The 13,138-nt window shown below is 37.7% G+C and overlaps 1 protein-coding gene and 1 pseudogene across 1 annotated transcript in view; both read right to left on the bottom strand.

The window, feature by feature from the left end:
• The window catches only part of BMPR2 (bone morphogenetic protein receptor type 2), a 145,896-nt gene that overhangs the window by 28,744 nt on the left and 104,014 nt on the right, over positions 1 to 13,138 (bottom strand). The window contains exons 5-9 of the mRNA XM_012738960.3: positions 12,269 to 12,360; positions 9,854 to 10,084; positions 9,019 to 9,133; positions 2,620 to 2,780; positions 114 to 261 (exon numbers count right to left, since the gene is read on the bottom strand). Of these exons, the coding sequence (XP_012594414.1) occupies positions 114 to 261; positions 2,620 to 2,780; positions 9,019 to 9,133; positions 9,854 to 10,084; positions 12,269 to 12,360 (747 nt within the window). The remainder of the gene's footprint in view (positions 1 to 113; positions 262 to 2,619; positions 2,781 to 9,018; positions 9,134 to 9,853; positions 10,085 to 12,268; positions 12,361 to 13,138) is intronic.
• Positions 2,815 to 9,003, bottom strand: LOC109730886 (elongation factor 1-alpha 1 pseudogene; annotated as a pseudogene).

Here is a 13,138-nt window from a genome sequence, read left to right as displayed (position 1 = left end):
TGAACTCCTGACCTTGAGCAATCCGCCCGCCTCGGCCTCCCAAGAGCTAGGATTACAGGCGTGAGCCACAGCGCCCGGCCCAAAATACATCAACTTTTGACAGTAGTTCTTACCTGGGAAGAGGTCTGTACATCTCATGAATATCTCCCAATAGATTAGTCCAAGTGCATACATGTCTACCTGTTTCAAGGCTGATTCACAGTCCCTCAGGTTCACAGCTCCCTCAAGCACTTCTGGTGCCATATATCTGATTGTGCCAACCTGATAAATTAGAGTGATATTTTTCAGAGAGAGAATGTAGCATATTCTGAAGGGCAGACATTAGACCAGAAGCTATATGTAAATTTCAGTAATATCAATGATGTTATTTGATCCTAAGCATGTCATTAAACCTTTCTATACCTTATTTTTTTCCTATAAAATGTCCTTCCTATGGCCAGGCACAGTGGCTCACTCCTGTAATCCTAGCACTCTGGGAGGCTGAGTCGGGAGGATAGTTTGAGGTCAGGAGTTCAAGACCAGCCTGAGCAAGAATGAGGAGACCCTGTCTCTACTAAAAACAGATAAAATTACCTGGGCGTGTTGGCATGCACCTGTAGTCCCAGCTCCTTGGGAGCTGAGTCAGGAGGATTGCTTGAACCCAGGAGTTTGGAGATATTTTGTGAAAGAAAAGAATATACTCAATTATGGCTGGATAAGGTGGCTGATGCCTGTAGTCCTAGCACTCTTGTAGGCTAAAGCAGGAGGATTGCTTGAGGCCAGGAGTTTGAGACCAGCCTGAGCAAGAGTGAGACCTTGTCTCTACAAAAAGTAGAAAAATTAGTTGGGTGTGGTGGTGTACACCTGTAGTCCCAGCTACTCGGGAGGCTGAGACAGGAGTATGAGGTTGCTGTGAGCTAGGCCGATACGACGGCACTCTAGCCCAGCAATAGTGTGAGGCTCTGTTTCAAAAAAAAAGCCCTTCCTGAATAATTAAATTGTGATAAATTCATTTTAGTGAATCCTCTTCATCAATCAAAAAGAATGACCTCAACCTTCATATGTATATCAACAGAAAACACTTGTAAGACACAATAAGTGAGAAAATTGCAAAACATTATATATACTATTTAATATTTTAAAACATTAACAAAAATACATACACACCCGTGTGTGTGTGTGTGTGTATATATATATATATATGTGTATATATATATATATAGAGAGAGAGAGAGAGAGAGAACAGACAAACACACCCCTATGTGAATGCAGAAAAAAAACTTAGAAAAGATATATTCCACACTGTAATAGTGAGTATCAAAAGGTGGACTGTCCTATATCAAACTTGGTAATTTGGGTTTTGTTTTTTTTGTGTGTGTTTCTTTTTTTGAGACTGAGTCTCACTCTGTTGCTCAGGCTAGAGTGCTGTGGAGTCAGCCTAGCTCACAGCAACCTCAAACTCCTGGGCTCAAGCAATCCTCCTGCCTCAGCCTCCCAAGTAGCTGGGACTACAGGCATGTACCACCATGCATGGCTAATTTTTTCTATATATTTTTAGTTGGCCAGTTAATTTCTTTCTATTTTTAGTAGAGACGAGATCTTTTTCTTGCTCAGGCTGGTTTCAAACTCCTGACTTGAGCAATCTGCCCGCCTTGGCCTCCCAGAGTGCTAGGATTACAGGTGTGAGACACCACACTCAGTCTGTTTTGTTTTGAGACAGGGTCTCACTCTATTGCCCTGAGTAGAGTGCTGTGGCATCAGCCTAGCTCACAGCAACCTCAAACTACTGGGCTCAAGCGATCCTCCTGCCTCTGCCTCCTGGGTAGCCGGGACTAAAGGGATGTGCCATGATGCGCAACCGATTTTTCTATTTTTTGTAAAGATGGAATCTCGCTATATTGCTCAGGCTGGTCTCAAACTTCTGGCCTGCCTTGGCTTCCCAAAGTGCTAGGACTGCAGGTGTGAACCACTATGCCTGGCCTCAAACTTGGTAACTTTATTCTTGCTTCAAAAATTAGTTCCATTACAGATACAGGCTGCTGTCAAAAATAAAGAAAAAAAAAAAAATTAGTTCCTGAGTGGGTGCAATGATTCACACCCATAATCCTAGTACTTTGGGAGGCTGAGGTGGAAAGATCGTATGAAACCAGGAGTTCCAGACCAACCTGGGCAACGCAATGAGATCCCTTCCCTACAAAAAATAAAAAAATTAGGTGGGCATAGTGGCATGTCCGATAGTCCCAGCTACTCAGTAAGCTGAGGTGGAAGATTGCTTGAGCCCAGAAGTTCTAGGCACAGTGAGCTATGACCCTGACACTGCATTGTAGCCTGGACCACGGACAAAAACCTTGTCTCTAAAAGGTTTTAGAGACATATAAAAAAATCCCAAAAATAAGTTTCTACAAATTTCTAAATTCCTAATGCTCATCAAAAGGACTTGGAATAGCAGTGATTTCCAAAATGAACTGATGAACTTTTACAAAGGCCGTTATGCAATGTCTTTTGTATTTCTTAATTCTGTAATTACCAATATTTTATAACTGGTAGTATATAAAGATATTGTCCTATGCAGTGGATTTGTTAATGCAATTCATTATAGTTTCAAAGTATTTTGGTGTGATAACTTTTGTTTATACTCACCTCACTTATGGCTGCATTATCTTCTTCCCCTGGGCGCACCAGTCTATTTCCAGTCAGCTTCATGGACAAGCCAAAGTCACTAATAACACAAGTTCCATCATTTTTCACCAGGACGTTTCTGCTGTTTAAATCTCGATGGGAAATTGCAGGTTTATAATGATCTGTTTAGATAATTTCAAATATTTATTAATACTTTAAACAGCAGTATTGGACATGAAATGAACATGCAAATAACAGGAACTACATATAGTATTTACTTATAATACTATAATGATAGTATTATTTTTCCTCATTAACTTTCTTTTATTTATTTATTTATTTATTTATTTATTTTTTGAGACAGAGTCTTGCTTTGTTGCCCAGGTTAGAGTGAGTGCTGTGGCGTCATCCTAGCTCACAGCAACCTCAAACTCCTAGGCTCAAGCGATCCTACTGCCTCAGCCTCCCGAGTAGCTGGGACTACAGGTGTGCGCCACCATGCATGGCTAATTTTTTCTATATATATTAGTTGGCCAATTAATTTCTTTCTATTTTATAGTAGAGACAGGGTCTCACTCTTGCTCAGGCTGGTTTCAAACTCCTGACCTTGAGCAATCTGCCCGCCTTGGCCTCCCAGAGCGCTAGGATTACAGGCGTGAGCCACCACTCCCGGCCTATTTTTCCCCATTAACTTTCTAATAACAAAAAAGGACACAAGAAATCAAAATTTCCACTCACATTCAACACTATTTTCAAATATATTTTATAACATAACTCATGTGCATGTATAGTTAATTAAGCATTAAACATTAAGCTGGAACTAACAGCCAACATGCTGTTGCTTCTAATTCTAACATATATTCATTTTTTTCTCTTTATTTGTAAGGCAGCAAAAGGAAGCAATCCAGAAGCGAATATTTGGTATAAACACCCAAAAACAGTCAGACCGTCTAAGACAAGTATCAATGAAAAACTAACGTGGCTCTAAAATTTTTATATAAATCTTATATTGTTCTCCTATGACTTAACAGATAAAACCTGTGACAGCACATCCCAGTTCTGTCCTGAGGTTTAGCCATGTCTCTAAGTCCACTTCAGTTTTTCAAATCTAACTAGAAATAGTTTTACAATGAATTAGAAGAACAAGTGGAAGAGCTGGTATCCCCCAGCAAGAAATGAAAACCTGTTTTCTGATTTTAAAGAAGCAAAGTAGTGTTATACTCATTCTGTTACCTGTGTAGCCTTATCACCAGACTACAGGACCCATGAAGGCAGAAAGAGAACATGTTTTATCTGAATTTAAAAGACTTTGCACAGAGTAGACACATGTTTGCTGATGGAAAGAGTGAATCTAACCTAAGCCCCTCACCAAAAATATTACATTATTTTTTCCTTTCTATAAGGAAACCTTATATAAACCTCATATTAAATAAAATCATAGCTCTGGAAATGAAAAAAATTCTATAGCACCAATTTCTGAAATTTAAAAAATCTCCCTATGTATACAGAAATAAAGCAATCAGGGTTCATTGAGTATTTATTTTTAGGCACAAATAGACTCAATATTTAGATACTTTACTTTCATTAATGAGCCTTCAAATGCAATTTCACCAACAATGAAACTGTAGACAGAGGACAAGGATTCCTTTGATATATAAAAAATTAAGCAACAGTACAATTTGAAGAAAAACAGGAGTTACCAAGTTTCTTCATCTAAGAGTTAATGAAGAGTTCTCATATCTCCCTTATCCACTTCCTGTTCTAGTCTTCTAAAGCTTGTTTTAACTTGGATCCTACTCAATTCCTGTAAGAGCTGCATTTCTTTTTTTTTTCTTTTTTTGAGACAGTCTCACTCTGTTGCCCAGACTAGAGTGCCATGGCATCAGTCTTGCTCACAGCAACCTCAAACTCTTGGACTAACGCAATCCTCCTGCCTCAGCCTCCCAAGTAACTGGGACTACTGGCCTGCGCCACCACGTCTGGCTGTTTTTTTCTATTTTTAGATGCCTGGCTAATTTCTTTGTATTTTTATTAGAGACGGGGGTCTCATTCTTGCTGAGGCTGGTCTCAAACTCCTGACCTGAAGTGATCCTCCTGCCTCGGCCTCCCAGAGTGCTAGCATTATAGGGGTGAACCACCACGCCTGGCCAAGAGCTGTGTTTCCTACACTGGATAAAACCACAACATAAGTTATGTAGTATATATAATCTTGAGCTGATATTTACATAGGAAAATTTATGGAGACTTTGGAATATGTTTGTGTACTAATATCAAATCAATATTTAAACTCAAAGATCGCATACTTTAGGGAAAACCAGACTAATGATGGGAAGAATGTGCAATGACTCAGTGAGGCAGCCAGAAGGCAGCCAGTTTAGTATACTTCCTGCCATTACTAAAAAAAGAAAGAGAAAAGAATTAAGGAAAAAAAAAAGAAGAAGAAGAAGAAAGGGAGGGAGGGAAAGGGAAGAAGAGAATGAGGGAGGGGAAGAAAAAGAGATGAGATGGGGACTCATCACCAACGCAAAGGGTAGGACTACTGACTGCCCTTTTGAGAGAAGTTTTCCCTTTTAAGCTCCTTTCAGTATTCATTTTATTTTTGTTATTTGGGTGTGGAGTTGGGGGCGGGTGTGAAACACACAATGATTTCGCCCAGGGCAGAGTACGGCACTGGGCAAGTATCTCAAATGAAAGTATAAGATATTATTTTAATTATGTTTTTTAAAAATCTGAGCAAAAATAGTCTCTGTGGATATTTACACACACATACAAACTTAAATATTTTCAACTTATGATTGATTTATTAGGACATAACCCCATTATAAGTTAAGGAACATCTATGCTTGGGAATATTTTTTAAATAATCAGGCAAAACTATAAATTCAATAGCTACTATACTTATATGCAACAGTATTTATATATTCAGTTTTTTAAAAGGTAACTATTCAGTGATAACATTAGCTAATGTTTAATAGTAACAGCCATGTTTAAATAAAACTCATATTTGATGGCAAGCATTCTTTTCAGCCAATATTTGTCTTGAAATCTTACTGAATCATGCAAATCTGGAAAAGGGGAATTAGGATGGTATATTTTAAGTTCTATGCTAAGCCAGCTTATTTTAAAGGAGTTATAATATTTAAGAGTAAGGGGACACAGTCCAATGGTTAATGTGCTAAAGCACTAAAGAAAGTATATCAAGTTGCTGACATAGGCAGTAACTCTGGTCAATTCTGTATTCAGGAAAAGGAAGATGTCAAAGATAAATGAACTGATAAATTATTCAGGAGAAATCATATATATATAACATCAGCTAGAAAAGATGATCTATACTATTTTACAATAGAACAAAGATCTAAGAAACTGATATATTATTCTTCACTAAAGAGGTCAGAGAGCCTGAAAAAATAACATCAGAGCTACAGTATGACAAGAAAATGCGGTAAAGGACGAATACCTTAAGAAAACATGGAGACAGAATTATCATAGCAAAGCTAATATGGGGATGCCTGTGAGGTGAGGTGTATATTGAAACAAAGTGAGAAAGCAAATGTAATAAAGAGATACTTTGCACTATAGTTATGGCAAGGAATATAACTACACAATTCTAAAACACTGACAAAGACTGATTCCTCACCATGCATTTTCCCCTTTCTTCTGAGTAACAGAACCCAGTATTATTTGAGGCAGCAATACCCTCAGCCAAAACGAACAAACAAACTGTATTCCCAGCCTCTTTTGCAGCTAAGTGGGGACTAAGTACTGGGAAACAAAACATAAGCATAGGAGTGGGAGGTAAAAGGCAATTCCTTTTATCTCCCGTTCCTTTCAGCTACAGACAAAAATACAGCACAATAGACAATGAGGTGACTTTGAAAATGAAAGCCATATATAAAAGATAGTAGAGAAGAAATACAGGAGCCTGAGGCCCTGATAATACCATGGTGCTGCAAAGCCAATCCTAGACTGTCCCGCCCTAGATTCTTACATGAGAAAGAAAAAAATTTCTTTCTTATTGAAGCCACTGTTATTCCATCACCAACCCCCACTCCACTCTAATATTTGGCCAAAGTTAATCTTAACAGAAATATTGATTTATAAAAAGATACATTTTATTTTATAACAAAGACCAACCCGTGGAATAAAGAGCCATATGATGTTAAAACTAAAGAAGTAATAATGCATTAAAGTTCACTTAAATAAACAAAATAAGTACAATGAAAATATAATATAGCCTAGCTAAGAGATGTTTAATTTTAGGTCCATAAATGGATTTCAAAAGGTCTGAGAACCCCCTAGAATCAAAAGAACATTTTCTTAGTATGCCCACATGTACATGTTTGGAGGAAGAATGTTCAGAGTGTGAACAAAAATTCTTCATGGACAAGAATCAAATTCTTTGTGAGATCCATGGCCCCTTTAGAATCTTGAAGTTCTGTTTCTCACTCTTCCTGTTACATTTTATTTATTTATTTATTTATTTATTTATTTATTTATTTATTTATTTATTTATTTTTCCCTCATTAAACTTTATTTTAATGAGTCTCAAAATACTGTGACAGATTTTTGGTCAAGTTGTTTCCATTAAAAAGTACTGATTTTAAAAACTAATAACTTAAAACTGCCATACAAAAAGAAACAAAAGTGGTTCACAAAACATTCTCCTTTCCTTCTGAAAGTTTTACGTTACAATGTATTATTAACAACCAGTCTTTTACTATTAAACTTAAATGGCCAATTGAAACAAACAGTTCTGAGACCATTCTTCTACCACTGATTAAGAGTGGGGTGGCAAGATTAGGGATAATATTCATTTAGCCTTCTGAGCTTTCTGGGCAGATTTAGTGACCTTGCTAGCTCCAGCTGCCTTCTTGTCCACTGCTTTGATGACACCCACAGCAACTGTCTGTCTCATATCACGAACAGCAAAACGACCCAGAGGAGGATAGTCTGAGACGCTCTCAACACACATGGGCTTGCCAGGAACCATATCAATGATGGCAGCATCACCAGACTTAAAGAATTTAGGAGCATCCTCCAGCTTCTTTCCAGAGCAGCGATCAATCTTTTCCTTGAGCTCAGCAAACTTGCAGGCAATGTGGGCAGTATGACAATCCAGTACAGGAGTGTAGCCAGTGCTAATTTGGCCTGGATGGTTCAGGATAATCACCTGAGCAGTGAAGTCTGCTGCTTCCATTGGTGGGTCATTTTTGCTGTCACCAGCAACGTTGCCACGGCGAACATCTTTGACAGATACATTCTTGATGTTGAAACTCATGTTGTCCCCTGGAAGAGCTTTGCCCAAAGCTTCATGGTGCATTTCAACGGACTTTACTTCAGTTGTAACATTGACTGGAGCAAAGGTGACCACCATGCCGGGTTTGAGAACACCAGTCTCCACTCGGCCCACAGGGACAGTGCCAATACCACCAATTTTGTAGACATCCTGGAGAGGCAGACGCAAGGGCTTGTCAGTTGGATAAGTTGGTGGCAGGATGTAATCCAGAGCTTCAAGCAGTGTGGTTCCACTGGCATTGCCATCTTTTACGGCTGACTTTCCATCCCTTGAACCAAGGCATGTTAGCACTTGGCTCCAACATGTTGTCACCATTCCAGCCAGAAATTGGCACAAATGCTACTGTGTCAGGGTTGTAGCCAATTTTCTTTATGTAAGTGCTAACTTCTTTAACAATTTCCTTGTATCTCTTCTGGCTGTAGGGCGGCTCGGTGGAATCCATTTTGTTAACACCAACAATTAGTTGTTTCACACCTAGTGTGTAAGCCAGAAGGGCATGTTCATGGGTCTGCCTATTCTTTGAGACACCAGCTTCAAATTCACCAACACCATCAGCAACAATCAGGACAGCACAGTCAGCCTGAGATGTGCCTGTAATCATGTTTTTGATAAAGTCTCTGTGTCCTGGGGCATCAATAAGAGTCACATAATATTTGCTGGTCTCAAATTTCCACAGGGAGATATCAATGGTGATACAACGCTCACGCTCAGCTTTCAGTTTATCCAAGACCCACGCATACTTGAAGGAGCCCTTTCCCATTTCAGCGGCCTCCTTCTCAAATTTTTCGATGGTTCTTTTGTCGATCCCACCACATTTGTAGATCAGATGGCCAGTAGTGGTGGACTTGCCCAAATCTACGTGTCCGATGACGACGATGTTGATGTGGGTCTTTTCCTTCCCAATTTTGGCTTTTATGGGTGGTTTTCATGGCCCCTGTGTTCTGGTGGCAAACCCGTTGTGAAAAAGACATTTTAAATATATTTCCTCGTGCTAGATCTTTCAAAAAATTGGTTAATCATAAATCTCTAATATAAATTATATTTTACTTTGAGGATATGATTAAGATTTCCCTTTGTGAATTTTGAACCCACATGAGTGTCATTCATCTTCTACTCACTCTTACCTCCACGTGGTAATTCGGTATGAAGATAAGCCAATCCTCTAGTCACAGAATGAGCCAGACGGCAAGAGCTTACCCAGTCACTTGTATGGAGACTCAAATACTTGCACAGAGATCCCTATATAGAGGAAAAAATGTAAAAAAAAAGTGAAATTAATTTATTTTAACATGAAGAGGGAAATTAGCAACCTTATAAAGAATTTGCATAGGCTAGGATTCCATGAAGATCTAATGAACTACTACATTTTGGAATCTTGAAAGAATTAGTAAGACATTTCTGTGTGTAGACAGAAGAGGAGATGATAGAAAGGAAAGGAGAATTTAAATAGTATCAATTTTTTATGTTTCTAATATTAAAAATTATGAGTGGTTATTTCCTTTTAAACAATTCCTTGATCTATCACAGCAGGATAAAAAATATCTTAACCAGTAGAAATACAAACTATATTATTATGTTTTATAAGTAGAAAACAGAACGCCTTTGTAAACATATATGCATCAGTGCTACTCAAAGTGCTTATCCACAAACTATTATCAGTCTCTGATGGGTAAGGAGCCTGCACCAGAATTAATGTCAGAGTAGTGCTTCCTTCAATGAGAAAGTCTTGCTATCAAAAAAAAGAAAGAGAGAGACAGAGAAAGAGAAAGGAGAAAGCTGAACACACAGTACAATTAATGATGCAGTTGATTCACACTCTGGTGTGAGACCCTTATTTCATTAAAGACCATTAGTAACCAGTTTTTGAATCAGCAATGGTCTCTCTCTATTACAGTGGTCTTCCTGAAGTCTGATTAACAGCTAATATAAATGTCAGCTTATATTTTATGAAGAACTTACATTGGGATAATACTCCATCACAAGCAAATACTCCATGCGTCCATCTGCAGTGACTCTCTCATCTCCAACTATAAAACGAGCAATGTTGTCATGTTCCATCAAAGGCACTCTGTAAATGTTTTTCTCGTTGATAAAATTTTGACGGTTTGCAAAGGAAAACACTTTTACAGCAACTGGACGCTCATCTAAGGAACCTTTATATACTGCTCCATATCTACCCCGGCCAATCAGCTGAAAGTGTTTTAAAGAAAGCAAGGTATTAATTCATATCACAACTGAACATAGTTATTAAATAATAAAGTACAAATCTATATGGTATGCCACACTCTTCAATATTTGCAGTTTATGCCATTATCAAGCAAATAATAAAGTCCATATCTGGTAAGACTTAGGAAGGTCCTACCAGACCTAGCCTGCCCATAGATAACAACTATAAACTCTGGACAAAATTTAAAAAAAAAGATCTAAAGGCACCAGAGAATAAACAAAAGCAGATAGATCCTGAGAGGTGTCAAGGCTTAGAAGAAAGAAATGACACAAAGTGAGCTACCCATTTTTATGACTTTTAGCCTGAAGGCAGGCTAAAATCAGCACTGTACAGTGGAGCTCAAACTGCCATAGGAAATTCGTAATCTTTCTGGCCCTGGGAACCGAAGGACACAATTTGGTACAACCATAGCTGCTGAGAAGTAAGAAGAGAATCCCGGAAAGGAGAAAGTCAGAAGGGGAAACGCAGTGAATACATAGAACAGACTTCAGCTAAAGATAAAATAACTGAACTGAAATTTGAACTTCTTCCCAAGAGACAAGTTTGCACTATGTGTCTGACCAAGTTAATTGCTTACTAAAACAAACAACAAAAATCAACACACTTTAGAAGAACGTAACAGCGTCCAGGGTCTCCACAAATATGATATTCACGATAACTGGGATACATTAAAAAATTATTCAACATACAAAAAAACCAGCAAATGTAATCCATTCTTTTCATTTTGGCTTTTGGGGATTTCTTTCACTTTCTATTGAAACAGGTTAGTGACTTATGATTATTTATTTAAGGATGTGTGTTATATGTCATTCACTATTTCCAGGTTAAAATTTAACATACAAACAAACTGTCCTTTATTTACTTATTTATTTATTTTTAGAGATAAGGTCTTGCTCTGGTGCCCAGGCTGGAGTGCAGTGGCGTGATCATAGCTCCCTGTAGCCTTGAACTCCTGGGCTCAAGGAATCTTCCTTCCTTAGCCTCCTATGTAGCTGGGACTATAGACATGTGCCATCATGTCCAGCTAATTTTTCCTTATTTTTTGTAGAGTTGAAGTCTCAGTGTGTTGCCCAGGCTGGTCTTGAACTCCTGGGCTCAAGCAATCCTCCTATCTTGGCCTCCCAAAGTGCTGAGATTATAGACATGAGCTACCATGCCCAACCTAGACTGTCCTTCAAAAAGGTTGTATCAATATATAGTTAATTCAGCAATGTTTGAGAGTGTTTCTTTCCATCCTGGATACAATTCCATGGTTTGTTATTTCTTTCATCCTAGTAAATTGGATACCTTATTGTACATTTATTAGCCACACTTAACTTCTTTTGTGAATTAGCAGTTCATTTCTTTTGTCCATTTCTTATGGATTATTTCTTACATATTGACTTATGTAGTTCTTATCAAGTTTTTCCTTAAATATTGAAATATTTTTTCAAGTTTGGCTTTTAACTTTGTTTATTGTAATTTTCTCCCATAACAAGAAGTTCTTAAAATATAGTCATATCTATTATACCTATTCTTATATTTAATAGTCTCTGGTTTGCATACATCGTTAGCAAGTCATTCATAATAAAGACTGCAAAAACACTCACCATGGTAAGATTTTTAACATAACTTCTGATATGTTACCAAATGAAACTTAAATTCTGTGTGATATATAATAGCCATATGAAGCTATAAAATATGTAATACATGCACAGACAAAGAATATTTATTTGGCATCTACTGTGTATTCCTTGTTGGCATACTCGTCTCAAAATTTCATATGTCTTTATTCCCGTACTCTGTTCAAATCTGTACTCAAAGGTCATTCACTTTCTAAATATACTTTCTTTAATAACCCCCTCTTCATCATTTTCTTATCTCCTTATCCACTTTACTTTTCTTTATAGCACTTACTACTACTTGAAATTAAATTATATATTCATTTACCTGTTTGCAGACCTCCCAACTAGAATATAAGTCCCAAGAAGGATATCTGTATTGTTTATCTATATTCCTAGTGCATAGAATAGACCTTGGTACAAAATTGATACTCAATGAATATGGGTTGAATAAATAAATGAACCATTTAATAAATGAATGAAGTCACTGTCCAAGATATACTATGAGAGTAGAAAGAACAGTCCATAATCTAAGAGCAACCTTACCTCCAACAGTTTCAGATTATCTAGGTCAAGAGAGGGCTCTGATGCTGCTGCTTCCATCATGTTCATACTGTGAAGACCTTGTTTACGGTCTCCTATAGGAACAGGAAAAAGAAATTACTAATGTATGATTTTCGTAACAAAGATCTTTATTACACTTTTTATTCATTACAGTTAAAAAGAAGAGTTGCAGAAGGGCTTGCAGTAAGACTTATGCCTAACATCAATGGGAATAAAACTAGGAAACATCTATAAATGAAGATGAATGATAAACAGCATGAAAGCTGAATTCTGGAAGATGCTTCCACCATGACTTAATTTAAAAGCGTAAGGTTGGGTGCAGTGGCTCACGCCTTAATCCTAGCACTCTAGGAGGCCGAGGCGGGAGGATTGCTCGAGCTCAGGAGTTCGAAACCAGCCTAAACAAGAGCGAGACCCCGTCTCTACTATAAATAGAAAGAAATTAATTGGCCAACTAATACATATAGAAAAAATTAGCCGGGCATGGTGGCACATGCCTGTAGTCCCAGCTACTCGGGAGGCTAAGGCAGTAGGATCGCTTGAGCCCAGGAAGTTTGAGGTTGCCGTGGGCTAGGCTGACGCCATGGTACTCACTCTAGCCTGAGCAACAAAGCGAGATTCTGTCTCAAAAAAAAAATAAATAAATAAATAAAAGCTTAAAACCCTGAAAAATACTGCAAAAACTTTAAAGAAGATTTTATTAAAGTTATTCTGATGAATGCATGGGAGCTGATTTCCTAAACAGCCCATCAAACCTGAAGTTTATTAGAACCAACTGGACATTTGATGATACTGGGAAATTTGTTATTTTTTTCAGATGTGAAAATAGGATTATGGTTATGATATCTGTGA

Source organism: Microcebus murinus, chromosome 8 (assembly GCF_040939455.1).
Source record: "Microcebus murinus isolate Inina chromosome 8, M.murinus_Inina_mat1.0, whole genome shotgun sequence".
NCBI lineage: Eukaryota > Metazoa > Chordata > Mammalia > Primates > Cheirogaleidae > Microcebus > Microcebus murinus.
Note: the sequence above shows the minus strand (reverse complement) of the source record. Positions and strands in the feature narration are given on the sequence as shown.